Below are 23368 nucleotides of genomic sequence, written 5' to 3'. Positions count from 1 at the left end.
TATACTCTTCATGGCTTTTCTACAACTTACAATGTCTAAGAATTGGCTTACACACTGTAGGGTATAGGGCTCATGCACCTGTACCCCCACCACTGGTATAGTGCACCCAGCTAGAGGAGTGGCTGACCTATGCCAGGACATTGGGTTGTAGGCATGGTCACGGGGATGTGTTCCATGTCGACTCTTCACTTTGTTCTGCACCAAAACACTCAGCCTGCAGAGGCAGTGTGTTTGTGTGTTAGTCGTTAACGTTAAGTCGTTAGCGTGGTTCGCGTGCCGACCAAGGTCGAGTGGCATTTTTAGTGCTGCTCGACATGTCGGCAGCGTTCGACACTGTCAGCCATGCCATCCTGATCAGGAGATTGGAGGAGGCTGGAGTGTCGGGCATGGCCCTGGACTAGCTGGTCTCATAACTTACCAACAGACATCAGGTAGTTGCCCTTTCTCCCTTCAAGTCTACCATCAAAAGGGTTGGGCAGGGCGTACCTCAGGGCTCGGCCGTCAGTCCCATTCTTTTTAACCTCTACCTCCGCCCCCTGATCAAGCTAATTAAATCTTTTGGCATTGCAGTCACCAACTACGCAGACAACACACAACTTATCTTCTCCTTTGAGGGTAAGAATGCAGTGTCACAGGAGACTTTCCATCATTGTATGGTCACTACGGCGGAATGGCTGGGTAACAATTCTTTACAGTTCAACAGCTCTAAAACTGAGGTGCTGCACTGCTTGGCAGACCGTATTCCTCTACCTTTACAGCAAGACTTCTGGCCCTCTTCCTTTCAGGGCACGGTAGCGGCGGCAGTCTCCGTTCGAAACCTGGGAGTGCCGATGGAACCCAATTTACAACTGGATGGTTTCGTAAACAAAACAGTGTCCACCTGCATGGTGCTGCTGCGCACCCTGCGGAAGATCCTTCCCTTGCTCCCGGCCCATGCCAGACCAGAAGTAGTGCGTAGTATCATCTTAAACAGACTCGAATCCTGCATCGCACTGCTCCTGGGGGCCCCAGTTACCTTGTTGGGCAAACTGCAGTGGGTGCAGAATTTTGCCGCTAAGCTGGCACTCTCCCGCCGGCGCCTTGACTCTTCTTCAACAGCACTTAAGGATCTTCATTGGCTGCCTATTCCCCAACGTGTCGAATTCAAAGCTCTGTGCTTGGTTTTTCGGGCTCTTCAAGGTCTGGGACCGATTTCTTTGCAGGAGATGTTCTCCTGGTACACCCCTACTAGATCTCTTCGCTCCGCCTCAGCCTACCTAGTGGTAGTTCCCAAGATCCGGAGGATACGGATGGGGGGCCGCTCTTTTGGCTACACGGCATCCAAGCTATGGAATGCATTACCACTGTCTCTTAGAAGCTTGGGAGACCTTTCCTCTTTTAAAAAGGGATTAAAAACTCACCTCTTCCCAAGGATACTGTAGACGGCTGTTAAAGTAATGTTTTGTGTTCAGGCCATGAAAGATCACAGCGCCAGGATGCCCGTTGGGTGACAGCTGCGCTTTATAAGTGTGCCATACAATACAATACAAGTACAGGACCTCTAAGGGTGGCACAATAAGTGCTGCAGCCCTTGAGGGCCTTCCCTGTTCACTGTGCCCTTGGTATCCCTGCTACCTTTTGCAAGGGGCTGACATGTGGCCAGAGAGGTGCCAATTGTGGGTACAAAGGTACAGTCTTGGGAAAGAACACAGGCACTGGGAACCTGATTGGCAGGGACCCAGGGAACATCAAGTCAGGCTGCATCAGATGTCAAGCGTAAAGTGGGGGGCTAACAATGCAAAAAGGGGCACTTTCCTAAACCGGTGGTGTTCACAAATGCTGCTAATTCAAAGGGCAAAGCAAATGGAAGAGCACACTGAGGCATGTGGGTAAGTACCTCTCTACAGGCACGGCACAGCTCAAAACGCAAGCTCCTACGCAGCAGGGGGTGTAAACAGCTGCACTGTATGGTACACCTAAAGACAGTGTGTGCACAACCTGCCTGCAGGACCCCGGAGCTTGGGCACAGCTGTACTGGAGGCTGATGGACAAGGCAGAGTGTACAAACCCACACAGTCAGAATGTTCTCAAGCACTGAATGTAGGCATTTCAACTGTAGCCCCGACTGCAAACATCAAGCAAATGCTTTAATGCATACATAAAGCATACACCCGGCAGACACAGATTGGGAAAGTTCATCACCTCGACACAGCTTGGCAGGTTCATGAACTGAACCATACCATCTGAAACTCGCACAAAACAAGGCAACAGGATGATGCAGAAGAAGAAGATCAAATTCACCTGTAGAACATGGCATGGGTCCTAGAGGGGCTACAGGATAACCTCCCTGTAGCCGCCCTCCAGTCATCCTAAAAGGTAAACGCAGAGGTACAATTTTGGGGCTGAAGACACATGCGCCTAGGCTACGGGCATGCCTTCTGCTGGCCAGCTGAAGTATGGCCAGGCAGTAATGGTGACAAGAGCTCTTTTGGAGAAGGGCGTTTAGGTGTCTTTTGCTACCCTGTGGGAGATACAGCTGGGAATGATGGGCGGTTCTAGTTCTCAACACATACCAGCCTTAGTACCAACCCAATGGCCACCTACTTGAATGTTTGTGGGGTCTTTGTAGGATTCATCACTGGCGGTCTGCAGCTTCTCACTGATCCAGGCCTCGATCTCGTCCACATCACGGCTGAACTGCTGCAGGGTCTGTGACTCGCCCAGCTTGGACCGCTTCTCAATCATCTGCGCTTTCAGACGGCGCCACCTGCAGCCAAGCAAGTCAACACAGGACTTACATGTATATGCGTTATCACTTAATGGCACGAACCAACCAAGAAAGCAGTGGAGCAGACTATGCTGCAATAGGGGAGTCCTTAAGGCAATGATGGGGTGCTGGGCGGGAATGACTCAAGATCATGAAAAACGTGCAGTGGGACGGGGGAAGGTTATTTATTTATTTATTTATTTATAGTCTTGTAACGCGCCTGAATCAGCCCCGAAGGGGTATCTCCGCGCGTGGCTTCTGTATGAGTTAGACAAACTATAGTTGAGGAGTGACAGAGGGAAGGCTAAGTTAATCTTGTGTGAACAAGTAAGTTTTTAGTTTCTTCCTAAAGTTAAACAGGTTGGGAGTTTGTCTTAGCTGGGGAGGGAGGGAATTCCACAGCAAGGGACCTTTAAGGGAGGGGGCTCGACCACCCTGTCTCGCTCTGGTGACTTTAGGTACATATAGCAGCATAGTGTTGCTGGAGCGTAGAGTGCGTCCGGGAGAGTAGGGAAAAAAAATATCTTTCAGATATTTGGGACCAGACCCATAGATGCATTTATGCATGATGCAGCAGAGTTTAAAATGTACCCGCTGTTGCACTGGAAGCCAGTGAAGGTGGGAAAGAAGAGGACGGGAGGGGGTACGGGGGGGTTACACTCTTCTTGTAGGCCTACTTGGGGGGCAAACGGGCAGAACTTATAGGGATATGCTTGGCTTAAGAAGTATGAGCCAAAACAAAACTAATCTTGAGGGAACACTGTGGAAAAGGATGATAAAAATTTCAGAAAACCCTTGCTACTAAAAATGTCAAGCTCCCAGGATAGACATGCAAGGTGCGCTTAGGGAAATAAATGCAGCTTCTGCAGCGCGCGAGTCCAAGCAGCGCCACAAACACTCACCGATCCAGCACCTCATTGCACCTGCCAGAAATGTCTCCTTTTGCGTAGTGGTCGGCAGAAACCAGCTGATCAGCAAAAGACTGAAGGGCAGCAATCTTCTCTTCCTGTTCGAGAGAGACAAATCCCTAGTTAGTTTAATCCAACATCCCCTTTCATTTACGAGTTATCTTCAGTCAAACTCAGTCCTGGCCCTCCTGCCAACAAGCACCAAGCAGTCCTTACAGGGACTTAAAAGAAACTCAACTGCGTGCATTTAAAAGAGGTTTAAATAAGCCCAACTCTAGCGAACCAGTCCAAGTATCCTACAATCTTAACTGATCCAAGGACCCCTCAGATCCTACCTGGACATTGATGGCTTTATCAAAGTCTTCGTGCTTCTTGATGAGCGCCTCAACACTGTCCAGGGAGTCGCCTTTGTCCTCGCTGTTCAGGAAGGCTTCTCGTGCCGCCATCCAATTCTCTGCCTGCTCACAGTCCCTGTTAAAGAGCTTCATGAAACAAAAACAGACTTGGCGTCATGGAAGGTCTTGTAAAGGGACTAGACGAAAGGAATGCTGAGACACCACAAGGGCACTACCTGCAGCTCAAGGCACTGGTCCAGCATCATCCTGCGCTGCACCCAGGCCTTCTCCAAGCTCGCTCTCTCGCGATCCAGCACATCCAGCTTCTCCTTGATCTCGGGGCTGGCGTAGTGCCCGCGGGCCAGCAGCTGCTGTCCGAACTGCTCGAAGGCCTGGAAAGTTCCAGCTCTGGCATCAATCTCCGTGCGATGTTCCTAAAGAACAAAACCATTAGCAGATGTGGAACCTAATGGGCACCCCCAACCAGGGAGCCATGAACTGTTCAGTGCAATCTAGACCTGCATCTGCTCGCGGGTCTCTATCTGGTCCCTACCTGGTGCCTTTCCAGTAAAGCCTCGGCTCCCGTCACATCCTTGGCCAGTTCATCGGAGGACACAAGCCCTCGTATTCCATTGATCCACGACATGAGGTCTCTTTCATGAGTAGAAGGGAAACATTGGACAGAAAATATTAGAAACAAGTTTCTCAAGGGTGAGGAGTGATTACAGTGGGAGGCTAGTTCTGCAAGCATGCTGAAGTACAGGAGGAACTCATCAAATGCTCAGAAGTAACACTTCCAGCACGCCAACGCGCACAAGGGAAACAGAAAAAAGAGCATATGTAGTTTGCAGTAGCTAAATCCCCAGGAAAATGCAGGCAAATGTTCAAAATGTCCCTTCCTGGAAAACTGAAGTGGATGTCTGATCTTCAACAAAGACATACACAGTGGCACAAAGTGACTTGTGCAACAGTGAAGCTCCAGGAAAACAAACTCACAAACTTAAAGACACTGAATCCCTCAACGGAAGAGGGTCCAAGCTACCGATGGGTAAGGAAAAAGAACATGGTCCCAAAGAAAAAACTGGCTAACAAGCCACACCACAGTGAGTTTTGCTTTAAAAAGAAAATGCTTAATTAGATTTAGTGCACAAATTAAAGCAAACATACCTCAAGGTAGCACGAGGGGCCCATATACTCCTGCTGTGATAGTAGACATGGGAAAAGCACCGATGCACCATGCATGGCTACTCTTACAAGTTGCACAATACCTCCATGGAGGTATCCAGGCACTGGTCTTAAGCTGCAAGGACTTAAAATCTAGGTGTTTTAAGGCCCTTTTAAAAGAGCCCACTGGAAAAAATATACCATGCCAGAGATGTGTGGGCACAAGCACACCTCAGGGCAGCTCAGAGTGAGGGTACAAGCACACCTCAGGGCAGCTCAGAGTGTGGGTACAAGCACACCTCAGGGCAGCTCAGAGTGAGGGTACAAGCACACCTCAGGGCAGCTCAGGGTGAGGGTACAAGCACACCTCAGGGCAGCTCAGAGTGTGGGCACAATGCACTAGTACATGGACAGACACGTAGGATCAGAGAGCAAAATCACACAGATGGCCACATGCGAAATCCATGGACACAACCATACTGATGGGCACCATGACAGTGATGGGTATAGGAAGTGATCAAAGGGCACAGAGCATAAGCACCAAATGGCGCTGGTAAGATCAATGGCCAGTCACACTGGTGGGCAGAGGCAGAGATCAGACGGCACACGCAGCGACCGATAAGGATCGGAGGACACAGATGAGATCAAAGGGCATTATCACCAGAGTTCCACCACCTCTGCCTCAGAGGCGTCCAGCAGACAGTACCTTGAATCGCTAAGGAAGCGTTGAAGGTCATGAGAGTCGCCCAGTTTCTCCTTACGCTGGTCAGCCCGTTTCCCCAAGCTGCTCCAAGCCTGGTTGAGCTCAGTGCACTTCTCCTGGATATCTTCTGCAGATTCTGGGTGCGACTGGATGAGGCGTTCAGCAGTCTCACCAAGAGAATTTACCTGGAGAAAGAGCGAGATGGACAAAATTGGAACATTAGAAAAAGGCTGCTGCATAGCGCAGAGGGTGGAATAAATGCAACTGTGGGGATACACAAGTGACAGCAAGAGAGGAAGAAGAGTGCAGAACACATTGAGAAGACGCCTCTATGATTCAATGTCAACGAGCATGGAAAAAGGCGACCTGGGACTGCACATGGTGGCAACAAGGGCGAAGAAGGGTCAGGGTCTGCAACAGAGGCAGGTCTCTGGGAATCTCACCTTATCACCTAGAGCTGCCAGGTCGCGCTCAAAACCCTCATGCTTCCGTTGCAGAGCCTGGACGCTGGCCAAATCATGCCCATAATTGTCTGTGTTGAGGGCCTGGTTCTTCTCCTCGATCCATTCCTTAGTTTCATCAGCATCTCTGGAAGAAAATAAAACAAGGAGGTAAAACATGAGCGACTGATGGAATCCAGACACATTGCTTCCTTATCACTAAAACCTAAAGAGTCCGGCAGGATTCATGTTGCGGCCTCTTCAGATGGGAACCACCCATCTGCAGCACCCACTGCCCAAGAAAGGAAAAAGTTACTATGTAACCTTCAGTTTGTAGCGTGTTGTGATGTAGATCACATACTCCTGCCATTTAGAACTCAGCCCGAACGTTTGCAAGTAGTCTTTCTTAGAAATCGTCTTCTGTTTTGAGTGACCTTGAGACTCCTGCCTTGCCCACAATGCACCAGAATAAAGATCCACCAGGATTGTTTTCTCCAGCGAGTAAGCAATGAAAGTAGAGCGAAGCAGGACAGCAAGTGTGTATGGAGCATTGTGACTAACTAAAAGAGGAGAAAACATCTTGGATCTCAGTTCAAGTAGCATCGAATACCACGGTTGTCGCGCCCATGTTGGGGCAACTAAAATGAGTCATGGGCGTTTGCTTCATCTTACATACTATGACTGAAATCAGACAGTGGAGGAAAGGCGTACGTAAATATCCTAACCAGACCATCCATAGTGCACTGCCCAGAAACTGTGGGTGTGCGGTCCAGGCAGAGCTTGGGCATTTAGCATTTTTGGAGGAATCGACGAGGTCAACTGAGCATTTCTCATTTATGACACTACAGTGAAGCAGGAGTAGATTCTTACCTGTAACTCCAGTTCTGTAGTAGGGGTATCTCTGTTATAGTCATAATCTAGTGAATAGTCCCTCCCATGTGCGTGGACCCCGGAGCGATCAAAAATAATCTCTTAAGCGGTCTTCCGTGCAATCCTGCATTGACACTTAAGAGCAAATTAAAGACAAATAATGCAGCCTTTACCTACAAGGCCACACTGTCCAGTACTTCAAGTAGAAATGCAAAGGATATTCCACCAATATCACATTTACCACAATCTGACAAGTTTCACTCACAGAGAAACTTCCCCTTCACAAAATCCTTGGAATGAGAGAGAGGAAGGGAAGGACAGACAAGCCCCCATAGGCTGCCATTATGTGTCTGGAAAAGGGATACCGTGCCTTTAAGTAACTCTCCAGAGACCCTCGGTATCCCAGGATCCACAGCCAAAGTCCTTTTACTTTCAGTTCTTTTTGAAGGTGTATAAAGCAAGGCCTGTAGCATACATTACAGTACCATTTTCTCCACCGGTTAGGAGGGCGGGCGCTTATGACTATAACAGAGATACCCCTACTACAGAACTGGAGTTACAGGACAGAAACTACTCCTTCTGTAGTAGGGGATCTCTGTGTATAGTCATAATCTAGAGAATAGAATGGCAAGCCCATCCCCACACCAAAGCGGCGGTGGAGATAAAGACATAACACCACTACTGTGCGAACAGATTTCGCAGCGAAGCCTGCCCAACCTGAGCATCTGTCCTGGCATCAGAGTCCAGACAGTAATGCTTAGCAAAGGTGTGGACCGACTTCCAAGTGGCCGCCTTGCAGATTTCTGCAATCGGAAAATTACGGAGCAAAGCTGTCGTGGCCGCTTTGCCCCTGGTGGAATGAGCCTTATGCTTACCTCCTAAGGTCTTATTAGCCTTTTGGTAACACAACTGGATGCAGGACACAATCCACCTAGAGATGGACTGTTTAGAGGTAGCAAGACCAGTCCTGACCGACCCATAGTTGACAAACAATTGGTCTGACCGACGAATATCCTTGGTCTTATCCAGATAGAATTACAGTACCCTTCTGACATCCAGGGAATGAAGAGACCTTTCCGCTGGAGTGGAAGGGTTCTGGAAAAACGTAGGCAAAGTTATGGTCTGGTTGACATGAAAATCAGAAATAACCTTTGGAAGAAATTTAGGGTGAGTACGCATAACAACCTTAGCAGCATGAAATACAGTATAAGGTTCTTGACAACACAATGCCTGAATCTCACTCACCCTGTGGGCCGATGTAATGGCCACGAGGAACGCCGCCTTCCACGATAGGTGCTGCAGTGACGCCTTATGAATAAGTTCAAAAGGTTCCTTCATCAGCCTGGACAGCACCACATTCAGCTCCCGCGAAGGACGCCGAACAGGAGGGAACACTTTCTTCAATCCTTCCAAAAAATCCTTTATCTCAGGAATCTGGAAGAAGGATGTCTGTGAAGGGCATTTCCTGTACGCAGCTAATGCTGCTAGGTGAACTTTAATGGAAAGGAAATTAAGGCCAGCCTGAGCCAAATGCAAAAGGTATGGAAGGATGACCTCTTCCTTGCATGTCGTCGGATCTTAGACGTGCACCAGATGCAGAACCTCTTCCACTTGTACGCATAAGAAGTCCTAGTGGAAGGCCTCTTCGCCTCCTTCAGTATGTCCATGCAATCCTCAGGAAGATTCAGGTGGCCATATTGCACTATTTCAGGACCCATGCCGCCAAACTCAACGATGAGAGGTTGGGGTGCACCATCTGCCCCCTGAACTTCGTGAGAAGGTCCAGCCGACACAGCAGTCGTAGGTGAGGCAGGAGAGACCGGTGAAGCAGGTCAGTGAACCACCACTGTCTGGGCCGTTCCAGGGCGATGAGGATCATCCGTGCCCTGGACAGGGACAGCTTGATGAGCACCACCAGAATCAGGGGAATGGGTGGAAAAGCGTACCGTAAGCTGTTCCACCAGCTGATCCATAACGCATTCCCCAGCGTCCCCTGCTGCTAATACCGAGATGCGAAGTATCGGCATTTTCTGTTTTCGACGGTGGGAAACAGATCTACGTCTGGAGTGCCCCACCTGGCGAAGATGTCTGCGAGCACCTCGTCGTTTATGACCCACTCGTGGTATTCTTGAAGCATCCTGCTGAATGCGTCCGCCTGAGCATTCTGCACACCTGGCAGATGAGTAGCCGTTATCGTCAGTCCTCTGGCTAGCAGCCAGTGCCAGATCGCCTGCGCTTCCTGTGACAGTGTGCGCGATCTCGAGCCCCCTTGCTTGTTGAGGTAATACATTGTGGTCGTATTGTCCGTCTGTATAAGCAAGGAGTCGGTCTGGAAGGACGGATGAAAGGCCTTCAGTGCCAAGTGAACAGCTCTGAGTTCCAGGAAATTGATGAGGTACGTGGACTCCGTCGGGGACCACGTTCCTTGGATCTGTAACTGTCCGGAATGCGCGCACCAGCCGTGGAGAGAAGCATCCGTCACGATAGTCTGAGTGGGAATGTCCTTGTGGAACTGAACCCCCTTGAGGAGATTCTGTGCTGAACACCACCATCTCAGGGACTGCTGCGCGTCCAGAGACAGTTGTATCCTGTCGTCCCAGTACCCTCGCCTCTGGTCCCACTGATCCTCCAGACATTCCTGCAGCGGCCTCATGTGTAGGCGTGCATGTGGAGTAAGGAAGATACAAGAGGTCATCGACCCCAGTAGAGAAGACACCGTCCTCATTGTTGTAGATGGAACAGCCGTGAGAGCCTGAGCCTTCAGAAGGAGCGATAAGTGTCTCTCCTCCGAAGGAGACATGCTTGCTGACAGCGTATTGATGAAGGCTCCCAAGTACTGTAGGCACTGGACCGGAGTCGGACAGACTTGGACATCTTGATGTGCAACCCCAGATAGTTCAACAGAACGGCCGTCCTGTTGAAGTGCAATTGCGCTTCCTGGAAGGTGGAGGCTTTGATCAACCAATCGTCCAGGTAAGGGTAAACAAACACCTTGTTTGTCAGGTGTGCCGCCACCACTGCCATGCACTTTGAAAAAGTCCTGGGCACAGACTTCAGTCCAAACGGGAGTACTGTGTATTGATAGTGATTGGTGCCTACTTGGAAGCGCAGGAACTTCCGGTGTTTCCGTGCAATGGGCACATGGAAGTACACATCCTGCAGATCTATCGCGCAAAGCCAGTCTCTCCTTTGCAGCTGAGGATAAATCTGGTGCAGAGATAGCATGCAAAACCTCTCCCTGCGAATCCATTTGTTTGCTTGTCGCAAATCCAGAATGGGCCTGAACTCGTTCTTGTCTTTCTTGCGTACCAGAAAGAAGCGGGAGTAAAGACCCTTCCCCTTTGAGACAGAGGGAGGTCTTCTATCGCCCTTTTTCTTAACAGTGCATCAGCCTCCGCTTGGAGCTCGAGCAGCTGGAACTGCGAGCAAACCGGTGGAATCGCTGGAGGAGGGCTGACGAAACGAAGACTGTATCCATTGCAAGGAATATGCTACTTACCAGTATGCATCTGTTCTTGGCATGTAGGGCTGCTGACATTCATATCTGTGCATAGATCGCCGCCTAGTTGTGGGTCCGGATGATTGCACATTGTTGTCCTGGAAGAGTCTTCGAAGTATCACGAGATAGGTGGCTCCTCCCCTGGACTACAGTGCGCATGGGTATCCTCTCCATCCCCAGATTGTTTTTCGCCATTGTGGCAGAGATGGAGTGTGATACAGTAAGAGATGTCCATGCAAGAAAGTAAGAAAGTACTAATGAATGCTACAGCTGCGACAGGCACCGGGGAGGAGGGTGGGCGATATGAATGTCAGCAGCCCTACATGCCAAGAACAGATGCATACTGGTAAGTAGCATATTCCGTTCGAGGCATGTGGGCTGCTGAATTCATATCTGTGCATAGAAGGTATAGCAGTCTCTCCCTTAGCGGTGGCTACCTGTGCCAGCTGCAGCAGTTTGAAAAAGAGTTTTTAGAACAGCCTGTCCTACAGCAGCTTGCTGTTTTGAATGTACATCTACACAATAGTGTTTTGTGAAAGAATGTATTGTGGTCCATGTGGCTGTTCTACATATTTCCTCTAGAGGAATGTTTCCTAGGAAAGCCATGGATGCCCCTAGTTTGCTTGTAGAATGCGCTCTTGGGGGAGGAACTGTTAAGGTGCGTTTTGCTTTAATGTAACATATTTGGATGCACTTAACTATCCATCTGGCTAACCCAGATTTTGAAATGGGGTTGCCTTTGTGTTGTGGTGAAAAGGCAACAACCAATTGCTTAGTCTTTCGAAAATCATTTGTTCTATCAATGTAGTATAGAAGAGCTCTTTTGACATCTAGTGTGTGTAGAGCGCTTTCAGGTACTGACTGTGGATTTGGAAAGAACACTGGCAGTTCTATTATTTGATTGATATGAAAATGGGATACCACCTTGGGCATGAATTTAGTGTTTGTTCTAAGAACTACCCTATTTGCATATATTTGAATGAATGGCTCTTTAATAGTTAGTGCTTGTAGCTCACTAACTTTTCTAAGCGAAGTAATTGCTACTAGAAATGCCACTTTCCAGGTTAAAAATTGTAAATCACATGAATGCAATGGCTCAAATGGTGGCCCCATTAGTCTGGTTAAAACAACGTTTATTTATTTTGAACGTTTTATATAGCGCGAACAAGATCTTTGCAGATATCAGAGCGCTTTACAAATACAGGAGGTAGGGAACAAGAAACATGGGAGAGATTAACAGACTTTTGAGCATAGAATACTTGTAGGTAAAAAATGAAAAGCAAAATAGGGTGGGTACATGGGGGAGCATAATAATTGACTAAAACCAATGATACAAATCGACAATCGAACAAACAATAGTGCAGATAGGTGTATATCTTCAAATAGACCAAGAGTAAAAGTTCAGGTGAATCTAGTCATGAGGATAGCTTTTACTTTTTGAAAGAATGCAGAGGAGATAAGTCTGGTTTCAGGAGGGAGTGAGTTCCAGATCCTGGGTGCCATTCCTGAGAAAGAGCGTTTATATGTTTTTTCCTTCCGGAATCTACGAGGTTTCAGGAGAAGATTCTTTGTGCTTCTAGTGGTTCTTGAGCCGCCAGATATTGTCAGTTTCTGAGTGAGGTAGCCGGGTGAGTTGTGGTGTGCAGCCCTGTGTGTCATGCAGGCAATTTTCAGATGTATTCTAGCTTCAGAAGGCAGCCAGTTCAGGGATTTTAAGTCAGGGGAAATATGCGAGTGTTTTTTTGATCCAGTGAAGAGTCTTGCTGCAGCGTTCAAAGAGGCTCTCATGGGTGCAGTTGTAGATAGAGGGGTCCGCAAAGGGCGACGCTACCGTAGTCTAAGGGAGGAATTACTAGGGCTTGTACAGCAGTTTGGAAGTCTTTGGCTGGAAGGAAGGGTTTAAGTTTCCTCAGTGTGTTGATCTGGAAGTTTGCTCCCTTTGTTGCCTTGCTGATATGCTGCTGCATGTTGAGATTGGTGTAATGCCCAAAGATTTCGCTGAGTCCACGATGGTAGGTTGGACATTGAGTGCAGATAGGTGTTTAAGCCAGGTTTGGGTGGAGGAGATTTTCGCGGGAGGTGAGATCAGAAGGAACTCCGTTTTTAGAGCATTGAGTTTGAGGTGATTATCGGCAAGCCATGATTGGGTGTTTCTGAGCGTTGAGTTAAGAAGTTTGATGTCTTTGGGGGATTGTAATTTGAGATAAAGTTGGGTGTCGTTGGCGTACATGTGAAAGTGTACATTAAATGCTTGTAACAAGGTGGTGAGAGGTTCCATGACCAGATTGAACAATGTAGGGGGATAAAGAAGATCTTAAAGTTACAGGCACTGGTGGGGACAACAAGTTGTTGCTCTTGAATTTCTGAGTACTGTTATGCAGAAAGGAGGTGAACCATTTGAGAACAGTCCCTGATAGGCCCATTCTGGTGTTTAACAGCTCGAGTAAGTTCTCGTGTTTGACAGTGTCAAATGCTGAGGAGAGATCAAGAAGGATGAGAAGGCAGGTATCATTTTGATCTAGGATTTGGAGTGCGTCATCAATTATGTGTGTCATAGCAGTTTCAGTACTGTGCCCTGCTCGGAAACCTGATTGATGAGGGTGAGGAGGTCAAACTGATCAATGTGATTTGTTAATTGGAGTTGTACGCATTTTTCCAAAAGTTTTGAAAGTGTGGGAATATTGGTAATAGGACGGTAATTGTTTAGGTCAGTAGGGTCCGCTGTTGGTTTCTGGAGTATAGGTGTAACTTGTCCAATTTTGAGTGAGTCGGGGATGAGTCCTTATTGAAGTGAACTGTTAATAATTTTGGTCCAGAGTGGGAGGAGTAGTGGGATGAAGTCTTTTACAGCGTTGGCAGGAAGAGGGTCTGTGAGATGATTAGAGGGTTTCAATGTGTTGAGCAGTTTTAGAATAGTTTCTTCTGAGTAGGTGTCAAAGGATGACCAAGCAGCATTGTTTTTTGGTTCATTGGGTGTTATGTTGCGGGGGTTGGAGTAATGGATTAAGTCATTGTGAAGATCGTTCTTTATGTTATGAGTCTTTGGTTTGAAGAAAGCAGAGAAGTCTTTACAGGATGGTAGATCGCCTATTGTGCTAAGTGTAAGTTGGGGATGTTCCTTGGATCCTCCAACCAAGCCCTTGCCACTGTACCTCGCATCAACAAAACCACCATGGGAGGTAGATCCTTCTCCTACCTGGCAGCTAAAACCTGGAACTCACTTCCCACTCACCTTCGCCTTACTCAGAACCACCTAGCATTCAGAAAGCAACTTAAAACTTGGATATTCGACAAGTAATTCCCCACCCTTCCTTAAGCGCCTTGAGACCCTATGGGTATGTAGCGCGCTATATAAATCTCTTGACTTGACTTGGATTGTGTTTTGATTAGTTCCAATAATTTTCTTGGCCGTTTTTTGCTTGATCGAGCTGAAGGCTGAAGAAATCTGATTTGGTGCGCTTAATTTTCCTGAAGTAGGTGTTTCTCTTTTTCTTCAGAGTTTTAAGGTGCAATGCCGAAGGGGCTGCTCTCCAGATGCGCTCTGACATTCGCATGGCTTGTCTGTCTTCGTTGAGTCTACCATCGTACCATGGGTTGGAGTTCTTTGTGGAGACTTTTTTCAATTGCAAGGGGGCGGCCTCATTAATTATTGAGGTCATAGAGTTGAGGTAGTGGTCGGTCAAAGATTGAACGTCAAGAGCGCCGGTAGGGGAAAGGAGGAGATTGCAGCTGTGGGAAGGTAAAGAGTTTGGGTTGAGTTTCTTCAGGTCCCTTTTCCAGACCTTGGTATTAGTAGCTTGAACCGGGTTAAGTTTAACTTTTTCATTGATGAAGAATGTGATAATGTGGTGGTCTGACCAGTCACAGGGTTGGATTGACTCAAGCTGGGTAGAGTTCTCTTTGGAGATGATAAGGTCGAGGATAGAGCCTTTATCGTGGGTCGGGCTGTTGCAGATTTGGGTGAGGTCAAGAGCATTGAGGTAGTTTTTGAGACTATTTACCACTGCGTCATTGTGATCGGTCCAATGGAGATTGAAGTCACCAAGGAAAATTTGAGTGTTTTGCCGTCCGGAAAAGTTTGATATTGTGTCCATGAGTTGTTGGGTGAAGATGAGGTTGTCTCTAGGTGGGTGGTAGATGACCTGTAGTGAGCATACAGGTTTTTTCTCGCTAATGACATCGAGGCAAAAGTATTCCCAGGAGGTAAGTGGGGGGGAGGTGATTCTGGTAATTGTGAGGTTGCTCCTGTAAATACATGCGATTCCACCGCCAGTCTTGCTGGACCTGTCAAGTCTAATGATGAGGTAGTTGGGTGGAATTAGAATATCCATGATAGGTGTAGAAGATTCAGTTAACCAGGTTTCAGTTAAAATGGTTAGATCAAGGTCCAGTGTCTTGATGAGATCGGCGATGTCGGAGTGTCTAGGGGCCGATCTGCAGTTGAGGAGTATGCATTTGAGTCTGGGGGTGTAGAGCGTGGTGGAGGGTTCTAGAGTGAGGGGGACTTTAAGGTTATTAGGGACGGAGCCTCTGTTGTTGTTTTGTTTGGAGTGCCTTAGGGGATTAGAGTGAATCGTGGGGATGGAAAGGTGTGTGGGGGCTAAGTGTTTTTGGGGAACTGGGTCATATGAGCGGAGTCGGGTGCGTAGGTCGTGGTCCGAGAGTGGGTTGATGGTGCGTCGGGCACAGTTGGTGGGATTACGAGCGGGGATAGATGTCCAGTGTGGGGAGTTTTGTGTGCGAGGGTGAGTGAGAAGGGTGGGGTATTTGTTAGGAGGGAGAGTGGTGATGGGTAAGGGGTGTCTGGATTGTGTGAGGAGTAGCTCTTTGAGGGTGTGTAGATCTTCTTTGACTTGGAGGAGGGTGGACATAATCATGTCCAGTGTGGCATTGGGAAAGGAGTTGAGGATGGGCACTAAAGGTGAATAAGAGACTGGTTTACTGTAGTGGAGGGGGAGGGGAGTAGTGTTATTGCAGGGGTTGATGGTATTAATGGGTGCGTTGTTATTCGGGAGTATAGGGAGGTTGGGGGGGAAAGGTGACGTTGAGTTAGTGTTAGGGGGGAGGTTAGTGGTATAGGTGAGGGTGTTTGTGGTAGAAGGGGTAGGAGAGATGGAGGGGAGTGATGTGAGAGGATTAGTAAGGGGGTTGGTGTTATTGGGCAGGGAGTAAGTGGTAGGAGGGGGAGAGACTGACGGATGAGTGTAGGCTGGGTGTTGCAGGGGTGCAGGTGAGATAGTGAGGGCTGAGAGTAGGGGGGGATAAGTTGAGGGATGAGAGAGGGCTAGGGGTGTCCAGGATGCAGGTGGAGTAGTGGGGACAGAGAATGGGGGGGAGAGGTTGATGGGTGATTGAAGGCTAGGGGTGGCGTGGGTGCAGGTGAGGAAGTGGGGACTGGGAATGGGGGGGGAGTGCAGTTAAGGGGGGTGGGGAGTTCTGAGCGTCTAGTTGAAAGTGCGAGGGGAGTGTTGTGTTGGGGTGTAGAGGGGGTGGGGAGGATGTAAGAAGAGGAGTGATCTACGCCTGTAGTTGAGGGATGAGAGGGGGATGGAGTAGAATGCTGGTGGGATGGGGGAAGTGTGTGTTAGTTGTAGGAGGCGCTGTGGAGTCAAGGTTGTTAGGGTCGGATGCCAGATGGATTTGAGTCTGAGGGTTCCACACAGGTGAAGGTGGGTGTTTTAGGGGCATTACTCTTTTGAGTCCCTCCATGAATGCCTTAATTGCAGGTACTCTAAATAGCGAAAGATGCTGCCTGTTCTGAAGGTAAGCTGCTATGGCAGCTAAGTGTATCCTAATGGATGTATAGGCTAGATTGCAGCGGTGTAGGTGCAAAAGATAGCAAATGATATTTTGAGTTGATGCGTCTAGTGGGTTTATGTCATTGTTATTACAGTAAATGACGAAACGTTTCCACTTTGCAGCGTAACATGCTCTTGTCGTAGGTCTTCTTGCCTCCTTGATAATGTTAATACAGTCTGGAGGTAAGTTTAGTTACCCAAACTCTAAGATTTCAGGAGCCAGATTGCAAGGTTCAGTTGTTGCGGATCTGGGTGCTGTATGTCTCCATGGCTTTGAGTAAGAAGAGTGGGTGTTAGCCACAGTCTTTGATGAGGTACCACGGAAAGTTCTAGGAACGTGGTGTACCACGGTTGCCTCGCCCATGTTGGAGCAACCAGGATTAGGGTCAGTGAATGCTGGCGTAGTTTGCGTGCCACTAGCGGTATTAACGGTGCTGGGGGAAAAGCGTACGCAAATCTGCCTGACCAGTTCATCCATATCGCATTCCCCTGCGACTGCGGATGTGGGAACCTGGTGGCAAAGTACCGGCATTTTGTGTTTTCCTTTGTGGCGAACAGGTCTATCTCTGGTTGTCCCCACTGTTGGAAGTACGGTTGGAGCACTGAGGGGTGAATCTCCCACTCTTGCAGCTGTTGGCTGTGTCTGCTGAGCAGATCCGCTATTTAGTTGTTCTTGCCTGGGAGGGGTTCCGCCATGAGAAAAATGTTTCTTTGAATGGCCCACTTACACATGCTTTGTGCTAGATGTGATAGCTGTGGAGAGTGTGTTCCTCCCTGTTTCTGTATGTAGTACATTGCTGTCATGTTGTCCGTCCGGATCAACACAGCTTTGTTGCATAAATGTTCTTTGAACGCTTTCATTGACAGAAAAATTGCCATCATTTCCAGCAAGTTGATGTGCATTTTCTTCTGTTGTACTGTTCATAGGCCTTGCACTGTGTATTGAAGGACATGGGCTCCCCAACCTATCAGGGATGCGTCCGTTATCAGCACTATTTGTGGCACAGGCTCCTGGAACAGTCGGATGTATGATGTTAACACACACACTTTCCACGCATACCATTACCACGCATTTTTTACAACGCAATACCTTTACAACGCATAGTGCTTTGGGTGCTGGATAGTGAATAGTTTAATTTACTATTCCAACATCAGTCCCCGTGGACACTAGGGAAGGTTATTGGATAGTAAATTAACCTATTCACTAGCCATTCCCTAAGTCAGATCGCCTCAAAGCGCTATGCGTTGTAATGGTATGCGTTGTAACAGATGCGTGGTAATGGTAGTGCGTGCTAAAAGATGCGTGCTAAAGGTTGTATACCGAACAGTCGTCCCTTGCAAAGGTTTTGTGGATTCCACCAATGCAGAGAGTTGTATGCACGTCTGGTCACCAACACTAGTTCTTTCAATTGTCCTTGAGCCTGGTTCCACTGCTGTGCTAAGCACTGTTGCAGCGGACGCATGTGCAGTCTTGAGTGAGGGACTATGAAGATGCAGGAGGTCATCATGCCTATGAGTTGCATAAACACTCGAGCAGAGAGCGAGTGTTGGGGCTTGAATTTTTTGATTAGCAGCTGCATACTGTGTATCCTTGCAGCGTTTGGGTATGCCTTTGCGGTCATAGTATTTATTGTTGCTCCCAGGTACTGCTGTACATAGGATGGCTGAAGGTGAGATTTCTGGTAGTTTAACGTGAAGCCTAGGCTGTGCAGTTGGTGAATTGTTTTGGACATGTGGCTGGCACACTGCTGGGCTGACTGTGCTTGTATTAGCCAGTCGTCTAGGTACGGGTAGACGTGAATATGCTGTCTTCTTAAATGTGCAGCCACTGTCGCTAGGCATTTTGTGAACACCCTTGGAGCCGTTGTTACACCAAATGGAAGGACCGTGAACTGGTAATGTTGATTTAATAGTGTGAACTTGAGATATTTCCTGTGAGCTGGATGTATCGGGATATGAAAATATGCATCTTTGAGGTCTAGGGTGGCGAGGAAGTCTCCCTGCTGCAACAGTGTTAACACTTGTTGTAGAGTGAGCATATGAAAATGTTCTGATAAGATGTAATGATTTAGGGGTCTGAGATCCAATATTGGTCTGAGAGACCCATCCTTTTTGGGGATGAGGAAGTATAGTGAATATACTCCTGTACCTTGATGTTCTAATGGTACTAGTTCTATGGCCCCTTTTTGCAGCATGCTGATGACTTCTTGCTGCAATAAGTTGAGGTGTTCTACAGACATAGGACGGTTTTTTGGAGGTATGTTGGGTGGTGTGGAGGATAGCTCTAGGCAATAGCCAGTTCGGATAATTTGCTTTACCCACTTGTCTGTAGTGATGTTTTCCCAGACTGGTAGGAATTGTTGTAATCGTCCCCCGACCGGTGTTATATGGTCTGGGGTAGTGCTAAGGAGTCACTGCTTAGTATTGGTAGAGGACCTGGTGGTGTTGTTCCCTCGTCCTCTGCCTTTGTTGTTATTTCCACGGTATCCACCTCTTCTGTTCTTATTGTAGGTGGATTGCGTGTTGCCCTTGTAGCTTGTGGTTTGCTGTGATGAGTTGCCTCTTGCAGCACCCCTGTAACTTGAGCGACGAAAGGAGCCCCTATGTTGCTGTGACTGTAGGGCTTCAATCGACTTCGCCGTCTGTCTTTCTTCATTTTGTCCAGTATTGTATCCGCTTCTGGACCAAATAAATAGTCTGGGTTAACTGGCTGATTTAACAAAGTGGACTGGACTTCGTTTTTAAAACCAGAGATGCGTAGCCACGCATGTCTTCTGATCATAACACTAGTGTTAATAGACCTGGCAGCTGTATCTGCCACATTTAAGGCACATTTGATGGAGGCGTTCGAGATTAGTTTTCCCTCCTGTACTAACTGTTCAGCTTCTTCTTTGTAAGCATCAGGTAAATGCTGTAGAAGTGTTTCTATGGTATCATAGTGGGCCCTGTCATACCTGGCTAACAGGGCTTGTGTGTTAGATATTCTCCATATGTTAGCTGCCCGTGCGGCTACCCTTTTCCCCAAAGCCTCAAAGATTTTTGATTCTTTGTCGTGAGGTGGAGCTTCCCCAGTAGTTTGAGAGGTTGCAAGTTTACGTGCATTTACCACCACTAAAGAATCCAGAGGCAGTTGTCCCTTAATGTATGTAGGGTCTAGTGGCGCTGGCCTGTGTTTTCTCTCAATTCTGGGGTTAATGACCCTTGCCTTTGTAGCATCTTTAAATATGTCTCCGGCATGTTTAAGTACCCCTTTCAACATTGGCAGTGTTTTAACCGTTCTTTCTGATGTTGCAAAAGTGTCAAAGAGGAAATCTTCCTCCACAGGGTCGGCATGCATGTCCACATTATGATGGAGGGCTGCCCTTTCAATTAATGAATTAAAAGCAGCTGTGTCCTCTGTAGGAGAAGGCCTAGCAGGGTATGCAGGTGTATCAGGAATGGGTTGAGAGTCACCAGGATGTACTAGGTCAGCCCATGGTTGAGTAGGACTGTCTTGGTCAGTGTCTAATGGGTAACTGTATTCCTGATTATATTCCTCATCCACCTCTTCATCTGAGTGTGTGGGTGTATATGAGTATTGGTTATGCCTATCTGGCTGAATAGTGTCTGTAGGAGAGTAGGGTCTGCAATCCTATGATCACCCCAGATTTTTGCTTTTTGCTTCACTGGTTTACGACTTCTCTGGCTGTGGGCCTGCTAATCAGACCCACAGCCTTGCTGTTCTCTCACTAAATTGACACGCGTACCTTAGGTGCATTTACCAATTGGTACTGGGTCACCTTATCAGACCCTGTAACTCAGGGCATAGGTGTACCCAGGGCCTACCAGGGGCTGCAGCATGTATTAAGCCACCCCTGGCTGGCCATCTAAATCTGACACAACTGGCTGCACGACAGCTGGGGCAAGGTGGTGTAATCACCCTTTGCTTTAGATATAGTATACCTATATCTAACCCTAAAATGGACACACAGATTCCTATCAGTCACTCCTATGGCAGGCCTTGACAATCCTGAAGGCAGAGTGCTTGGAATCGTGTGAGATGGTGCTCTGGCATGAGCTGAGCCCGTTTGCAGCTTGCGGAACCAAGTCCTAATAGCTGTTCCATGATAACGCGTACCATATACTCTTAAGTGCATTATAATCCTCGCGGTTATATGCTATCTCTGGTATTGCTTTATCAAAACATGTCGAGTAAGGTGTCATACGAATTGGAATACTAACCCCTCGCCAATTCTGGCAACTGGGTTAGCATTCCACCCTTCTAGAGGGACACGACATGTATGTAACTGTGAACCCCGGTTAAAGTTAACTCGAGCCTCAGCATCACAAAATGGATGCTGCCACCACAGACACGAGTCTGACCTCCTGCAGCTGGGAGTCCTTCCAGCGAGGAGAGCTTGGACAAAGGGTTTCCTGTCAGGGGTGGTGCTAGCATCATCCCAGACAGGGTTTTGTGTATCCTGGGTAGGCAGGGCTTTACAGGAAGGTGACTGCAAGTGGCACCCCGGTGCTCACTATGCATCTGCCGGCTAGAACCAGTTCCAGGGGCACACCAGCCCCTGGCCTGGGGAAAGTCCGGCATGGGAGAGGGGTGTAACCACCCCCCTTCCTGGTCCCACCCCTAGGGCAGGACCTAGTCGCGTACCCACCCCTTTCTTTAGGATAAAGGCAGGAGCGGGGACCCTTCCAAATTAGATCATCTTTGAATCAAGAAACTACTTTCTACGAAAGGAACTCTCGACTTCTTCTCAAGATTTCTCCCTTGTGGCTAAGGAGTAGTCACCCTGCACCCGCAGGCATCATCTAAGAACTCTGCGGTTTGCTGCACGTCCTTCCTCAGGAATCCGACTGACCAGCTCGACGAGACCCGGCTTCCCTGGCACCTCTGACCTCTACCTACCTCTACAGCTAAGCTGAGAACCGTAGGTGCGACGAGACCTCGAGGGACCGGTCATCATCAGAACTGCACGACTTCTATCCAGCACGACCGACGAGGGATCCTCTGGTGAGTGCTTTGGGGTCCGAGAAGCCCCGACCCTGAGCAGCTCCAGCACCGAAGTCCAGCCCCCCAGCATCTCCACGATCTGCGTGGGGCCCTTCTGCTTTTTGGCTGCTCACTGCGTTGTCTGGCTACTAGCCCGCTGGCTTGTGGCCTTCTTAACGACGCCCGACGACATCACTGCTGCTGGTCTGGTTGCTCCAGACTGGCCCTTGCTCCCTTCCAAAAGAGGAGCACCCCGGACCCTCCTGGTCCACTCCAGACGCCATTTTAGGTCCACCGCGTGGGCTTGAATTTGCCAAGATTTGTTGCCCCAATCCTGGGTCCAGCGACGTCGACAGCATCAACCATCGTGGGACAGCTCGCACCTCCATCCTGGTCGCCGACAACGCCTCCTGGTCCGTGAGACTGCAGAGCCCAGCGTCGCCCACTCACCTGGTCGAGGTGACTTCGCCCGGTGCCATCCTGGTGCCCACACAATCACTGGCTAGTGATTAAGAACTTGGTCCCCTCTCCTTTCAGGTGTCATCCATCTTCGATCCAGGCTTGGATCACTCGAACTATCTTCACTGGTCGCCTGCCAGCAACTTCTTTCTTCAGGCTCCTGATTCGTCTACGAGGATTCCCGACGTCTTTTCAGACCTATGCAGCTGCAGCCCCTGGGCTAGGTAACTTCGGCATTTCGGTGCCCCAGCATAGCCTCACTATCCAAGGGTCAGAATCCACTTTCGTTTTCCTCCTACCAGGTCGGGTTCGCCCGAGAACACTAACTTTGTCTTTACTAGCTACCATAGACTTTGTCCCGCATCACGCGTGAGAGTGCACACTCTGCACCCGAGTCCCCTAGGCCTCCTATTAGTAATCTGAATGTTCAGTAGTCAAGTCCTAGCGATTCCAAAGCATATTAGTCAAGTACTTACCTGCTAGTAATTTCGCATTCCACTTTTGTAGTATATGGTTTTTCGTGCCCCTTGGGCATTTGTGTAAATTGTGCAACTTAAAGTATTTTCATAAGAGTTTTGTTGTGCTTAGTACCCTGTCCCCATAAAGAGTACAGGGCTGTTGTGATTCTAATAAATACACTGTTTATTTTCATAACACATGTGTGGTGTCCTTTCACTTGGTGTTCAAGGGGTATATGTGATGGTACAACAGCTGGCTTAACACGCCCTCTAGAGTTTAGCCCGAAGACTGCTCGTATCCATGCTACTAGGATAGCTGGTCTATAAGGTTGACTTACAACCAATCAATAAGGGTTGTTTGGACTGATACAAAGTGCTCACTAGAATAGTGAACATTATATATCAGGCCAACTTCTCACAATGACAACCTCCCAGTACCATATACTCTTAATGGCATCACTGCACTTAGTGTCCAGGAATGGCCCTGGGTTCTGTAGGGGCACAGGGCTAATGCACCTGTGACCACACCACTGGCATAGGGCACCCAGCTAGAGGGGTGGCTGATATATGCCAGGGCCGTGGGTTTGGGGCATGGAACACAGGGATGTGTGCCATGTCGACTCTTGGTTTAGTTCTGCACCAGGACACTCAGCCTGCAAAGGTAGTGTGTGTGTGTGTCAGGGATCAGGGCCCCTAAGAGTGGCACAATAAGTGCTGCAGCCCTTAGGAGTCTTCTCTGGTTAAAATGCCCTGGGTACCTAGGGTACCATTTACTGGGGGCTGACCTGTGGCCAGAGATGCCAATTGGGTTTAGGCTTTTAGTACAGTTTTTAGGAAAGGAACACAGGCCTTGGGTTCCTGATTGGCAGGGACCCAGGGCACACCAAGGAAAAGTGCATCACGTGTCAGGCAAAAAGTGGGCGGGGGTACTGCAACAGAAAATCACTTTCTCACAAGCATCTACTGCAGCACATCCACTAACAGTCACTTACATACAGCATTAC

The 23368-nt window shown here is 48.5% G+C and overlaps 1 protein-coding gene across 5 annotated transcripts in view; it reads right to left on the bottom strand.

The window, feature by feature from the left end:
- Window positions 1-23368, bottom strand: part of SPTAN1 (spectrin alpha, non-erythrocytic 1) — a 365414-nt gene that overhangs the window by 119015 nt on the left and 223031 nt on the right. For all 5 annotated transcript variants that reach the window (XM_086948611.1, XM_086948613.1, XM_086948610.1 and 2 more), the window contains 7 exons: window positions 6300-6444; window positions 5860-6041; window positions 4543-4642; window positions 4226-4423; window positions 3990-4136; window positions 3649-3752; window positions 2584-2746 (listed from right to left, as the gene is read on the bottom strand). In XM_086948611.1, coding sequence (XP_086804737.1) covers window positions 2584-2746; window positions 3649-3752; window positions 3990-4136; window positions 4226-4423; window positions 4543-4642; window positions 5860-6041; window positions 6300-6444 — 1039 coding nt within the window. The remainder of the gene's footprint in view (window positions 1-2583; window positions 2747-3648; window positions 3753-3989; window positions 4137-4225; window positions 4424-4542; window positions 4643-5859; window positions 6042-6299; window positions 6445-23368) is intronic.

This window comes from Lissotriton vulgaris, unplaced genomic scaffold, assembly GCF_964263255.1.
Source record: "Lissotriton vulgaris unplaced genomic scaffold, aLisVul1.2 SCAFFOLD_726, whole genome shotgun sequence".
Taxonomy (NCBI): domain Eukaryota; kingdom Metazoa; phylum Chordata; class Amphibia; order Caudata; family Salamandridae; genus Lissotriton; species Lissotriton vulgaris.
This window is presented reverse-complemented; position numbering and strand designations above follow the sequence as displayed.